The following is a 13,759-nucleotide window of genomic DNA, read 5'->3' as shown; positions in this document are numbered from 1 at the left end:
GCTAATTGGCTATATTCAGTAATGAAAAAACTTTTTTTTTTTTTGAGACAAAGTCTCACACTCTCACACACCCAGGCTGGAGTGCAGTGGTGTGATCTCGGCTCACTGTGAACTCAGCCTCCAGGGTTCAAGCAATTCTCCTGCCTCAGCCTCCCAAGTAGCTGGGATTACAGGTACACACCACCATGCCTGGCTAATTTTTTGTACTTTCAGTAGAAATGGGGTTTCACCATGTTGGCCAGGCTGGTCTCTAACTCCTGACCTCAGGTGATCCACCCACCTTGGTCTCCCAAATGCTGGAATTATAGGCGTGAGCCACTGCACCCAGCATCTATTTACATTTTAAAGCAATGGCTCTCTACTTCCTGAGCACTGGGCTCCATCGCTCCTGCTTGCTCTCTCCTGATGGCTAGTGTCCTCCCTAGACCCCATCATCTGCCACTGAAACACAGCCCACAGCACAGCACAGGGCTCACAGTTGGAAGCTCACATTACGTGAAGACTAATTGCCACATCGGCACTCCAATGCCACATCAGAGAGTGAAGCCTGAGCAGCAGAAGAACCTGCAGGCCTCCTGGGTAAAATTTCACTTTCAGAATATTGGAACTGAGAGCAGTGCTTTAGCCTCAGTTTCTATTAAAAAAAAAAAAAAGCTTTTTAAAATTATTATTATTGAATATAGCCAATTAGCATACATGGAAAAATACTGCTGGATTTCCAGCATGAGTCTAGAGAGAGATAGCTCCAAGAGTTCTTGCTGTGACAGCCCATCACATTCACAGACACCAAAGGATAGTAATAGGGTCTCTGAAACAGCCAGCCAGAGCATTGGAGAGAAAAACAGCCCTCAATTCTGAGAAAGATTACATTGAGAATAAAAAAGTTAAAAGCATCTCTTAAAAAATCACTCAGATTAGATACAAGATTGACCATGTCAGCCAGAAAACATTCCCCTCAAAGGATAACACTCAAAGTGCACAGCTACTCTCAGCATGAGAAACATGAGCATTATATAAAAGGAGAAAATATTCTCGGCAGAATTTACTAAGCTTTCTCTGTCATCTCTGCTGCTCTCATCTTCTGTTCTTGTAATTGGAGATCTACACTGAAATACAACTGAAAATGTCTATAAGCACTTTTAGATGAATGATTGGAATCTGATTTTGTTCACATAGTGGAATATATTTGAGCTTGCAACATAGCTAACAAGAGCTATTGTGGTTTTCCAGTGGCCACATCGCCCCTGCTTATTTGTCCTGTAATAGCAGCATTCCAATTTAGGATGAAATGAAGCTAAAATCATGTTTACCTGTAATTATCCATATTGGACAAATTAATAAGCATGTCAGAATAATATCTACTGTTAAAAGTTTGGTAGTAAATTTTCTTTGGATATAGATATATCTAATTATAAATATTTTTAATGTACAAGTCATAATGTAAGATTTTTCAAAATTGTCTGCAGCTATAATTCAGTTAAGACTTCATATATTAAAAGGATGAATAACAATATTCAAATGACATTAAAGGATTTATTTGAAGGAAATATTGTGGCCTTATATCCATACTATTGTATAAATACTATCATAAAAAATACTGTTTAATTTATATAAATGCAAGTTGTCTGCAAACACTACACATAACTATGTTAATTATTCTGATGTAATAGAAAGCAAAGTAAAACTCTAGACTTCACTGTTGAGTTTATACACTGAACTGTATGTATTTGCTTTTGCAGTGTTAAGTATTTCAGTCTACAAATATAATTACCCTGGATTATCAGTTTTCTGTTAAAGAAATTTATCTCTTAATCTTTTTTCTTTCTTTCTTTTTTGGAGACAGAGTTTCGCTCCTTACCCAGGCTGGAGTGCAATGGTGCGATCTCGGCTCACCACAACCTCCGCCTCCTGGGTTCAGGCAATTCTCCTGCCTCAGCCTACTGAGTAGCTGGGATTACAGGCAGACGCCACCACGCCCAGGTAATTTTTTTGTATTTTTAGTAGAGACGGGGTTTCACCATGTTGACTAGGATGGTCTCGATCTTTTGACCTCGTGATCCACCCACCTCACCCTCCCAAAGTGCTGGGATTACAGGTGTGAGCCACCACACCTGGCTTTTTCTCTTAATCTTTATTATTCTGTATTGCTAGGTTTAATTCTCTCTTTGTGCAAAGCTTCTGTGTACTCTTTTTTTTTTTTTTTTTGCAGGTTCCACCAGAGATTTTTATTTCAGCCACTGAGGACCCCGGCTTTCTGTCTGTGTACTCTTAAAATTAGCTTTAGCCTGAACAAATCTGTGTCTACTTTAAAAGACTAATACTAAAAATATAAACCTTTGCCAAAATTAAAAAAAGGAATAAATCTGAGGTCCTAGGTAAAAAAAAGAATCCTGAGTCAACCCAGGTACACTGGCTCATTCCTGTAATCCCACCACTTTGAAAGGCCAAGGCAACGTTATCACCTGAAGTCAGGAGTTTCGCAACAGCCTGGTCAATGTGGCGAAACTCCATCTCTACTAAAAATGTAAAAATTACCTGGTCATGTTGGTGGGCATCTGTAGTCCCTGCTACTTGGAACGCTGAGGCAGGAGAATTGCTTGAACCTTGGAGGCGGAGGTTGCAGTGAGCCAAAATCAAGACATTGCACCCCAGCCTGGGTGACAAGAGCAAAATTCCATCTCAAAAAAAAGAAAAAAGAAAAACCATCCTGAGTTACAAAGAATGCCAAAAAGGCCGGGCGTGGTGGCTCATGCCTGCAATCCCTGCACTTTGGGAGGCCGAGGCCGATGGATCACGAGGTCAAGAGATCGAGACCATCCTGGTCAACATGGTGAAACCCTGTCTCTACTAAAAATACAAAAAATTAGCTGGGCATAGTGGTGCGTGCCTGTAATCCCAGCTACTCCGGAGGCTGAGGCAGGCTTTCCACGTTGCACTGAATAAAACAAGCAAAGCGGAGGCAGGTGGATCTCTGAGGTCAGGAGATCAAGACTAGCCTGACCAAAATGAAGAAACCCCTTCTCTACTAAAAATACAAAAACGAGCTGGGCATAGTGGCACGTGCCTATAATCCCAGCTACTCAGGAGACTGAAGCAGGAGAATTGCTTGAACCCGGGAGGCGGAGGTTGCAGTGAGCAACCATTGCACTCCATCCTGGGAAACTCCATTTCAAAAAGAAAAAGAAAAAAAAAGCAAGCATCTTCTTTAGCTTCTCCGGACTGCCTGTCTGGCCAGTAGAGCCAGGCAGTCACGTAGCTGCTCTTACACTGCATACCTGTGTCTGAGTGCTTATTTCATCTGTTGATCGGACAGGGTCTGCAGAACGGACTAGGCAAGGGGTGACTGAAGACACATCACCCTATTAAATTTCCAAAAGAAAAACTTGGCCCAAAAACGTTCTGATAAGATACCTGTGCCTAGGGAAAATAGAAAGAAAAAAAAACGCAAACAGATATTTTATAATAGTGTCAGGAGATTCTTCTTTGCTTTCTTCTCATAGGAAATATTTACAAAAAGGAAACAAATCTTTTTAAGAGTGTCATCAAATATTTTGTCACCAGGCGCGGTGGCTCACACCTGTAATCCCAGAACTTTGGGAGGCTGAGGCGGGTGGATCACGAGGTCAACAGATCCAGACCATCCTGGTCAACATGGTGAAACCCCGTCTCTACTCAAAATACAAAACATTAGCTGGGCATGGTGGTGTGTGCCTGTAACCCCAGCTACTCAGGAGGCTCAGGCGGGAGAATTGCCTGAACCTAGGAGGCAGAAGATGCATTGAGCCGAGATCACGCCATTGCACTCCAGCCTGCGTACCAAGAGCGAAACTCCGTCTCAAAAGAAAAAAAAAAAAAAAATATATATATATATATATATATATATATATATAGTCAAAAAATATGATTAACTGGCCAGGCATGGTGAATCACGTCTGTAATCCCAGCTCTTTGGGAAGCTGAAATCAGCAGATTGCTTGAGGCCAGGAGTTTGAGACCAGCCTGGCCAACATAGTGAAACCCCTTCTCTACTAAAAATACAAAACTTAGCCAGGCATGGTGGCAGGCACCTGTAATTCCAGCTACTTGGGAGACTGGGAAAAGAGAATTATTTGAGCCCAGGAAGTGGAGGTCACAGTGAATCTAGATTGAGGCACTGCACTCCAGCCTGGACAACAGAGCAAGTGTGATACCCTGCTTTTGCCAGCTAAAACTAACTTTCCTTTTCCTTAAAAGCTGTTCAGGCTTTAGGTTAGTCTTTTTGAGCTGAACAGACTCCATTTTGGCATCTTCATTTTAGTATCCTTCTCCCCACTAGTATGTAACTATAGTATAAAGCAAGGTCAGACTGACTCTGGGCACCCAGAAATGCCTTTGTTAATAAGAGGGCGAGTAAAGTGGTATCAGCAGAGCCTGAAAATGCAGCTGCAGTGAGTGCCCAGAGCCCGCCTTATCTATAAGTTGTTATGTCTTTCATGACAGCTGTACTCCTCACACCTGGCACTGTTTTATTTCTTATGTATCAGTTTTTTCTTTTTGCTTACTTTGCCTTTGTGAAAATTTTGTTTCAGCTAGGTTCCCCTCTTCCTGTTAAAACCAGTGTATAAAAGACCACCTATGGCCGGGCGCAGTGGCTCACGACTGTAATCCTAGCACTTTGGGAGGCCGAGTCGAGTGCATCACTCGAGGTCAGGAGTTCAAGACCAGCCTGGCCATTATGGTGAAACCTGGTCTTTTAAAATAAAAAAAAAGACCACCTTTTTCTTCAGGCCGAGAGAATTTTGGGCATTAGCCACTCTCAGTCAGCGGCTTAATAAAGGACTCATAATTTATTCTCAGAGTGTGGCGCATTCCTTGACTCACTCCGGTACAACACAAGGCTCCATCTCAAAAATTAAAAGAAAAAAAAAAAGACTAAAATAGGTATCCAAATGTACACTAAAGAACAAATAGTTGGGCCGGGCACGGTGGCTCACGAGGTCAAGAGATCGAGATCACCCTGGTCAACATGGTGAAACACCGTGTCTACTAAAAATACAAAAAATTAGCTGGACATGGTGACACGTGCCTGTAATCCCAGCTACTCGGGAGGCTGAGGCAGGACAATCACTTGAACCTGGGAGGCGGAGGTTGCAGTGAGCCAAGATTGTGCCACTGCACTCCAGCCTGGGCAACAGATTAAAAAAAAAAAAACAAAAAAAAAAAAAAAAAAAACCTACATACCTAGCCAATTATTGAATTTGGTTTTCTTTATCACGAGCCTCATAAAAATCTTTCCTTCAAGCTCCTTCCATGGAACACAAATTACAAACCACAGCTGGGTGCTCTACCATTTTTGAATCACCCTTTGATTAAATTAGTGTTTTCGCGGTGGCGCCCACAAATTTTTAATAAGAAAAAACAGAGCCTGGGATCCCCACAGACCTAAGCTCTTCCCATTCAAGAACCCGCACCCGGGTTAGATTCCGCCCTGACGATCCTTCGGTAGCACGTGCACAACCTGGGAGAGACGCGGCGCTACTGGTGCAGACCTGCCCAGAGAGGGCTCCAGGCCAGGACACGGTCACAGCGCAGGGAAGACAGGACGCCTCAGCCCGACTGTCAGCACACCAGCCATCTTACGGCTGAAGGGGACTGACGCTGTGCTGGGCAAAAAGGACTCGGGCGCTGATTGCGGAGAGGCCCGATCCCGCTGCAGCCTCTTCCCACTAGTTCCAACCAGCCTTGTCCCCTCTACGGATTTCGGACCTGGCATTCTCACCATTTCTAGGCTTCCAAGGGATCCTGGCGTCTTAGCTGTGGATCTCCAAGGTCACAGGGCCACACAATCTAGGCGTCTAGGAGAAGACGACACAGAGAAGTGAAGACGAGATCCGGAGCTGCGGCTGCAGGGAAAGACAAAGGCCCCGCCACATCCCGGAAGGAGCCCTCTCCGCTCCAGCTGTGTGCATGATTGGACAGTTCCCAGCCGAAAGTCTCTGATTGGATTAACGTTTAAGACCCCGCCTTCTCTGCCCCTGAGTGACAGAAGATGTGATCGGAGGCGGGGCGGAATGAAGAAAGAGTGACAGCCTAAACTGCAGCCTTTTCAGGCAGGGCTTCCTTCCTGACCTGAGCCAGGCCAACCCCAGAGCATGGGAAAATGCTATCTCTTCCTTGTTCTCTCATTTTCCTTGTTTCTCTTCCTTGTTTTGAATACATTTTTTCAATGTATTCAAAATGTGAACAAAAATGTTTTATGTATATTAATAATACATAAAATTGTTGTTCAAGGCAGAATCAGGCCGGGCGCGATGGCTCATGCCTGTAACCCCAGCACTTTGAGATTACAGGCGTGAGCCACCGCGCCTGGCCATTTTTAAATTTTTTATATTTTATTTTAATCTACATTAGTTTTAGTTTTTCAATTTGAAACAACCTTTAAGTAATTTTAAAGTAAACAAAATGTTTCTAACTTTCTTCATCAAAAGCATATTTTGTTTTTGTTTATACACATTTTTTTTGAGAGAGAGAAAGTGAGAGAGACTTAGTCTATAGGCCTGGCTGAAGTGCAGTAGCGCGATCTCGGCTCACTACAATTTCCTTCTCCCAGGTTCAAGCGATTCTCCAGCCTAAGTTTCTGAAGTAGCTGGGACTATGAGCGTACGCCAACATCCCCGGTTTATTTCCATATTTGAAGTAGAGATTGGAATTTGCCATGTTGCTCAGACTGGTCTCCAACTCCTCAGTTCAAAATAATCCTTCTGCCTCGACCTCCGAAAGTGTTGGGATTACAGGCCTGAGCCACCGTGCCTGACAATTGTTTAAACACTTTCTATGAAGAAAGTGTATATGTTTTTTTTACACCCAGTATTCTTAGTTTATATATATATATATAATTACATTAACCCCAAACAAACTAATTTTTAGTGAAATTCCTAGGAAATAATTTTGAACTGTTTTGTATCAATATTTGTAGATTAAAAAACATTTTATGTTTTTTTGGTTTTTTTTTTTTTGAGACAGTTTCACTCTTGTTGCCCAGACTCGAGTGCAATGGCATGATCTCAGCTCAGGGCTAACTCCGCCTCCCAGATTCAAGCAATTCTCCTGCCTGAGCCTTCTAAGTAGCTGGGATTACAGGCATGTGCTACCGTGCCCAGCTAATTTTGTATTTTTAGTAGAGATGGAGTTGTTCCATGTTGGCCAGGCTGGTCTGGAACTCCTGACCTCAAGTGATTCTCCAGCCTCGGCCTCCCAAAGTGCTGGGATTACGGGCATGAGCCACTGCACCCCGACCCATTTTATGTTTTTTTTTCTTTTCTTTTCTTTTTTTTTTTAGACTAGTCAAGTGCAGTAGTGAGAAGGGGGGAAAGAGTAGAAAAAGGAGGTCGATCTGTAACTGACTGTGAACAATCAATTGAGATAACTCACTACCTTCGGACCAGCCCCATTTTATGTTTTTCAATAAAAAATGTTAATTCAAATTTTCTGTTAGCTAACAAATCTAAATATAGTTAACTTTTCCTTTTCTTTTACTTCTTTTTCTTTCTTTCTTTCTTTCTTTTTTTTTTTTTTTCTTTAAGGTTGGAGATTCCTCTTCAGGGTAACTTTTCCATATCATATTAAAGAAAGATTCTGGATCTGTAAACCCAGCTACTCAGAAGGCTGAGGCAGAAGAATCACTTGAACCCCATAGGCAGAGTGTGCAGTGAGCTGAGAGTGAGCCACTGCACTCCAGCCTTGGTGACAGAGTGAGCCTCTGTGTCAAAAACTAATAATAATTAATTAATTAACCAATTAATTTTAAAAATAAAACTAAGATATTTGGCCGCTGCTTTCATTTTTCTCATTACTATTATTTTTTATTTTTTATTTTTATTTTTTAAGATGGGGTTTCACCATGTTCATCAAGCTGGTCTTGAACTCCCGACCTCAGGTGATCAGCCCGCCTTGGCCTCCAAAGTGGTTGGATTACAGGCATGAGCCACCACGCCTGGCCCTTTCTCATTATTTATCTATTCAGTATTTCTGGTTCTTTATATTTAATCTTGGTGGGTTTCTTTCTGACAGTCTAATGTTTTCTGAGTTATCTAATTGTTGTCATATAATTTTTCAAAGTAGCCTTTTACTATGTTCTGTATCTATGTGGTATTCATTGAAATGACTTAATTTTTTTGTTTTGTTTATTTGTTTGTTTGTTTGTTTTAGACTGAGTCTTGCCCTGTTACCCAGACTGGAGTGCAATGGTGTGATCTGGGCTCATTGTAACCTCTACCTCGTGGGTTCAAGCCATTGTCCTGCCTAAGCCTCCCAAGTAGCTGAGATTACAGGCGCCTTCCACCATGCCCAGCTAATTTTTTTGTATCTTTAGTACAGATGGGGTTTCACCATGTTGGCCAGTCTGGTCTCGAGCTCCTTACCTCATGATCTGCCCACTTTGTGTGAGCCACCGTGCCCGGCCTCAAATGACTCTTTTTTTTTTTTTTTTTGAGACAGAGTTTTTGCTCTTGTTACCCAGGCTGCAGTGCAATGGCATGATCTTGGCTCACTACAACCTCCGCCTCCTGGGTTCAGGCAATTCTCCTGCCTCAGCCTCCCGAGTAGCTGGGACTACAGGCATGTGCCACCATGCCCAGCTAATTTTTGTATTTTTAGTAGAGACAAGGTTTCACTTTGTTGACGAGGATGGTCTCGATCTCTTGACTCCTGATCCACCTGCCTCGGCGTTTTAATAGCCAGATCCATCAAGGAGAAGAAAGGATATCAGTGATTGAAGATCAACTCAATGAAATAAAAAGAGAAGGCAAGAGAAGAGAAAAAAGAGTGAAAAGAAATGAACAAAGCCTCCAAGAAATATAGGATTATGTGAAAAGACCTAATCTACACTTGATTGGTGTACCTGAATATGATGGGGAGAATGAATCCAAGCTGGAAAACATGTTCCAGGATATTATCCAGGAGAACGTCCCAAGCCTAGCAAGGCAGTCCAAATTTCAAATTCAAGAAATACAGTGAACTCCAAAGAGATATTCCTCAAGAAGAGCAACCCCAAGGCACATAATCGTCAGATTCACCAGGGTTGAAATGAAGGAAAAAATGCTAAGGGCAGCCAGAGAGAAAGGCCAGGTCACCCACAGAGGGAAGCCTATCAGACTCACAGCAGATCTCTCTGCAGGAACCCTACAAGCCAGAAGAGAGTGGGGCCCAATATTCAACATCCTTAAAGAAAAGAACTTTCAACCCAGAATCACATATCCAGCCAAACTAAACTTTGTAAGTGAAGGAGAAATAGAATCCGTTACAGACAAGCAATTATTGAGAGATTTTGTCACCACCAGACTTGCCCTACAAGAGCTCCTGAAAGAAACACTAAGTATGGCCGAGTGCACTGGCTCACACCTATAATCCCAGCACTTTGGGAGGCTGAGGCAGGTGGATCATGAGGTCAAGAGATGGAGACAATCCTGGTCAACATGGTGAATCCCCATCTCTACTAAAAATACAAAAATTAGCTGGGCATGATGGCACAGACCTGTAGTCCCAGCTACTAGGGAGGCCGAGGCAGGAGAATTGCTTGAACCCAGGAAACGGAGGTTGCGGTGAGCCGAGATTGCGCCATTGCACTCCAGCCTGGGTAACAAGAGCGAAACTCCATCTCAAAAAAAAAAGAAACACTAATTATGGAAAGGAACAAGTATCAGTCACTGCAAAAGCAAACCAGTTGGCAAAGACCAAAAATACAATGAAGAAAATGAGTCAACTAATGGGAAAGAAAACCAGCCAGTAACAAAATGGCAGAATCAAATCCACACATAACAATATTAATATTCAATGTAAATGGCGTAAACGCCCCAATCAAAAGACACAGACTGGAAAACTGGATAAAAATCAGAACCCATCGGTGTGCTGTATTCAGGAAACCCATCTCACATACAAAGGCACACATAGACTCAAAATAAAGGGATGGAAGAAGATTTACCAAGCAAATGGAGAACAAAAAGAAGCAGGGTTTGGCCAGGAGCGGTGGCTCACACCTGTAATCCAAGCACTTTGGGGGCCAATTCGGGCGGATCACCTGAGGTCGGGAGTTCAAGACCAGGCTGACCATCATGGTGAAACCCCATCTTTAAAAAAAAAAAAAAGGCAGGGTTTGCAATCCTAGTCTCTGATAAAATGGACTTCAAACCAACAAAGATCAAAAGAGACAAAGACAGACACTACATAATGGTAAAAGGATCAAGCCAACAGGAAGAGCTAAGTATCCTAAATATGTATGCCCCCAACACAGGAACACCTAGATCCATAAAGCAAGTTCTTAACGACCTAAAACGAGATTTAGACTCCCACAGAATAATAGTGGGAGACTTCAACACTCCACTGTCTCTTTTAGACAGATCAATGAGACAGAAAATTAACAAGGATATCCAGGACTCGAATGCAGAGCTGGACCAAGTGGACCTAATACACAAATACAGAACGCTCCACCTCAAATCCACAGAATATACATTTTTCTCAGCCCCACATTGCAAATACTCTAAAATTTACCACATCATTGGAAGCAGATCACTCCTCAGCAAAAGCAAGAGAACAGAAATCATAACAAACAGTCTGTCAGACCACAGCGCAGTCAGACTAGGACTCAGGATCAAGAAACACAGGCAAACGCACACAACCACTTGGAAACTGAACAACCTGTTTCTGAGTGTCGACTGGAAACTCTGTCTCAAATTAAAAGAAATACTAGACTTCCACAGAATCAACCCAAATGCCCATCCACGATAGACTGGACAAAGAAAATGCGGTACACATACACCATGGAATACTATGCAGCCATAAAAAACGTGTTTGTGTCCTTTGTAGGGACTCGGATGAATCTGGAAACCATCATTCTCAGCAAACTAACAGAAGAACAGAAAGCCAGACACTGCCTGTTCTCACTCATAGGTGGGTGTTGAACAATGAGAACACATGGACACAGGGAGAGGAGCATCGCACACTGGGGGCAGTTGAGGGAGGTAGGGAAAGACAGCGGGGGGTGAGGAGGGATATCATGGGGAGAAATGCCAGATATAGTATGCACCTAAAGTAAATAAATTAATTTAAAAAAATACAAAATAGCCAGACATGGTGGTGCCTGCCTATAATCTCAGCTACTCAGGAGGCTGAGGCAGGAGAATTGCTTGAACCTGGGAGGTGGAGGTTGTAGTGAGCTGAGATCGTGCCACTGCACTCTAGGCTGGGCAACAGATCGAGAGTCCGTCAAAAAAAAAGCAGTTATTTTTGAGATGGGGTCTTGCTATATAACCTCGGCAGGTCTTAGTGTTTTGACCAGAAGCAGTTCTCCAACTTTAATGCACCATGTAGCTATTATTACAGGTGTGAAGCATGATGCCTGGTTCTCTCATAAAGGGATTTTTGTCAGGAATCAGTGACAGATTTTCTTAGTGTCAGAAGATAAGCAAATAGGGCACCCTTTACTTTCTTGTCTTATTAATGTCACTCTCCATATGAATTTTTACTTTTTATTTTCTACTTCAAATTTGTCTGTAATTTTAGATTCAGACATTTAGGGCAATATACTAGAATTTACATGTTGTGCCTGAATTCGATTAGATAATTGGTATGCAGGCAGGCAAAAAGGAATTATAAAATTTTAAACTGCTTCTGTTAGCCCATATCTAGAGAATATAATTTATTCCCCAAATATTTGTTTTTTATATGAGACTTGTACCATATTCTGCTAAATATGTGTTTGTGTGTACACATATATATATATATATCTGTATATATATATATATAAAATTTAGCAATGTAAGGCTATTCTTTGCTTCTAAACTTGGATTACAGTAGTTTTATTTTGTGTAAAAATGGCATATATTTAAAACTTAAAAATTGACACTAGTTTCTTTTAAATGCTTATCTAGTAAAGTTTCTCATTAGCATCTCCTATTTCTGATTGTAGTGCATTTTCCCTGAAATTTTATTGCTATACAATAGATGCCAGTCATTTAAAATTCCTGCCTTCCACAAATGCACAGTGACAGTCAAACATTGCAGTTATCTAGACAAAATATTTTTATTTTTTTGAGATGGAGTTGTGCAGGCTGGAGTGCAATGGCAAGATCTAGGCTCACAACCACCTCCGCCTCCCAAGTTCAAGGGATTCTCCTGCCTCAGCCTCCCAAGTAGCTGGGATTACAGGCATGTGTCACCACACCCAGCTAATTTTGTATTTTTAGTCAAGACAAGGTGTCTCCGTGTTGGTCGGGCTGGTGTCAAACTCTGGACCTTGGGTGATCTGCCCACCTTGGCCTCCCATAGTGTTGGGATTACAGGCGTGAGCCGCAGTGCCGGGCCTATTTGTTAATGTACATTAATGTTGCAAACTAGATTTTATGCATAAACATTTCTGTTATTGTTGTCTTGCAGTTCTATATTAGCGTGTTTTTTTAGTGTAATTTCTTAACATGGTTATTGTGTCTATTGGTTTTACTTAGGTATTATAATTTTAGATAATTTACAATTGTTTGTATACTTTAAGTTAATGTGGGGTTTAACTAAAAGGTAAATGAGCCATATGTCTATGTCCATCAGATTATATATATGTGTGTGTGTTTATATCCACAGAAAGGACCCCAATTTTGGTTATACCTTATCTTGTATATATTATTTCTTAGGTCATTTTCTTTATTTTGTCATTGAAATGGAGTTTTGCTCTTGTTGCTGAGGCTGGAGTGCAATGGCACAATCTCGGTAATTCTCCTGCCTCAGCCTCACAAATCTCTGGGAGTATAGGCATGTGCCACCATGCACTGCTAATTTTTAATTTTTATTTTTAGTAGAGACACGGTTTCCCCATGTTGGTCAAACTGATCTTGAACTCCTGACCTCAGGTGTTCTGCCTGCCTCGGCATCCCAAAGTGCTGGGATTACAGGCATGAGCCACCCTGCCCAGTCCCTTAGCTCATTTTCAGTGTCGGTTTTATCGTGTCTAAGTGAGTAGCCTTGGAAACAGTCTTATTTTCACCATGTGTTTAATGATGAATATGTATATCCTTTGTGTGAGAAAAACACTTTTATGATTTAAAGCTAATATTTTGTTTTTTTATTTTGAGATGGGTCTTGCTCTGTCACCTAGGCTAGAGTGCAATGGAGCAATCTTGGCTCACTGCAACCTCTGCCTCCCGGGTTCAAGCAATTCTTCTGCCTCAGCCTCCCAAGTAGCTGGGATTACAGGCACGTGCCACAACCCCTGGCTAATTTTCGCATTTTTAGTAGAGACAGGGTTTCACCGTGTTAGCCAAGATGGTCTCGAACTCCTGACCTCATGATCCGCCTGCCTCGGCTCCCCAAAGTGTTGGGATTACAGACATGAGCCACCACATCCGGTGATTTAAAGGTAATTTCAAAAAAGATTTGTAATTCTGTATTTTTACAAGTTTTTTTAAAAAAAATAATTGTAAAGATACATACTATATAATTTCCTTCTTAAATCTATTTAAATGTACATGTCAGGAGACGACATGGTGGTGGATCACATCTGTAAAACCAGGATTTTGAGAGGCAGGACAGGAGGATTGCTTGAGTCCAAAACTTTGAAAACAGCTTGGGCAAAATATGGAGACATCTTCTCTACAAATTTTTTTTATAAGAAATGGCCAGGCATGGTGGTGTGCACCTGTGGTCCCGGCTACTTGAGAGATTGAGGGGCAGGATTATTTGAGCCTGGGAGTGAATGGCTGAAGTGAGCCATAATTGTGCCATTGCACTCAAACTTGGG

At 41.9% G+C, this 13,759-nt stretch overlaps 2 protein-coding genes across 3 annotated transcripts in view; one reads left to right on the top strand and one right to left on the bottom strand.

Annotated features, from left to right (window-relative positions):
* LOC105726271 (zinc finger protein 675-like) overlaps window positions 1–5,921 on the bottom strand; it is a 29,452-nt gene extending 23,531 nt beyond the window's left edge. Inside the window, exon 1 of one of the 2 annotated variants that reach the window (XM_064381541.1) lies at window positions 5,759–5,921. In XM_064381541.1, coding sequence (XP_064237611.1) covers window positions 5,759–5,761 — 3 coding nt within the window. In that variant the 5' untranslated portion in view covers window positions 5,762–5,921. The remainder of the gene's footprint in view (window positions 1–5,758) is intronic. The other variant, XM_064381540.1, reaches the window with a different exon arrangement.
* LOC135276758 (zinc finger protein 675-like) overlaps window positions 1–13,759 on the top strand; it is a 166,818-nt gene that overhangs the window by 120,413 nt on the left and 32,646 nt on the right. The window lies entirely within an intron of this gene.

Source organism: Aotus nancymaae, unplaced genomic scaffold, assembly GCF_030222135.1.
Source record: "Aotus nancymaae isolate 86718 unplaced genomic scaffold, 86718_ANA_hifiasm-v0.15.2.pri h1tg000028l, whole genome shotgun sequence".
Lineage (NCBI taxonomy): Eukaryota > Metazoa > Chordata > Mammalia > Primates > Aotidae > Aotus > Aotus nancymaae.
The sequence above is the reverse complement of the archived record's forward strand: the minus strand, read 5'-3'. Positions and strand labels throughout refer to the sequence as shown.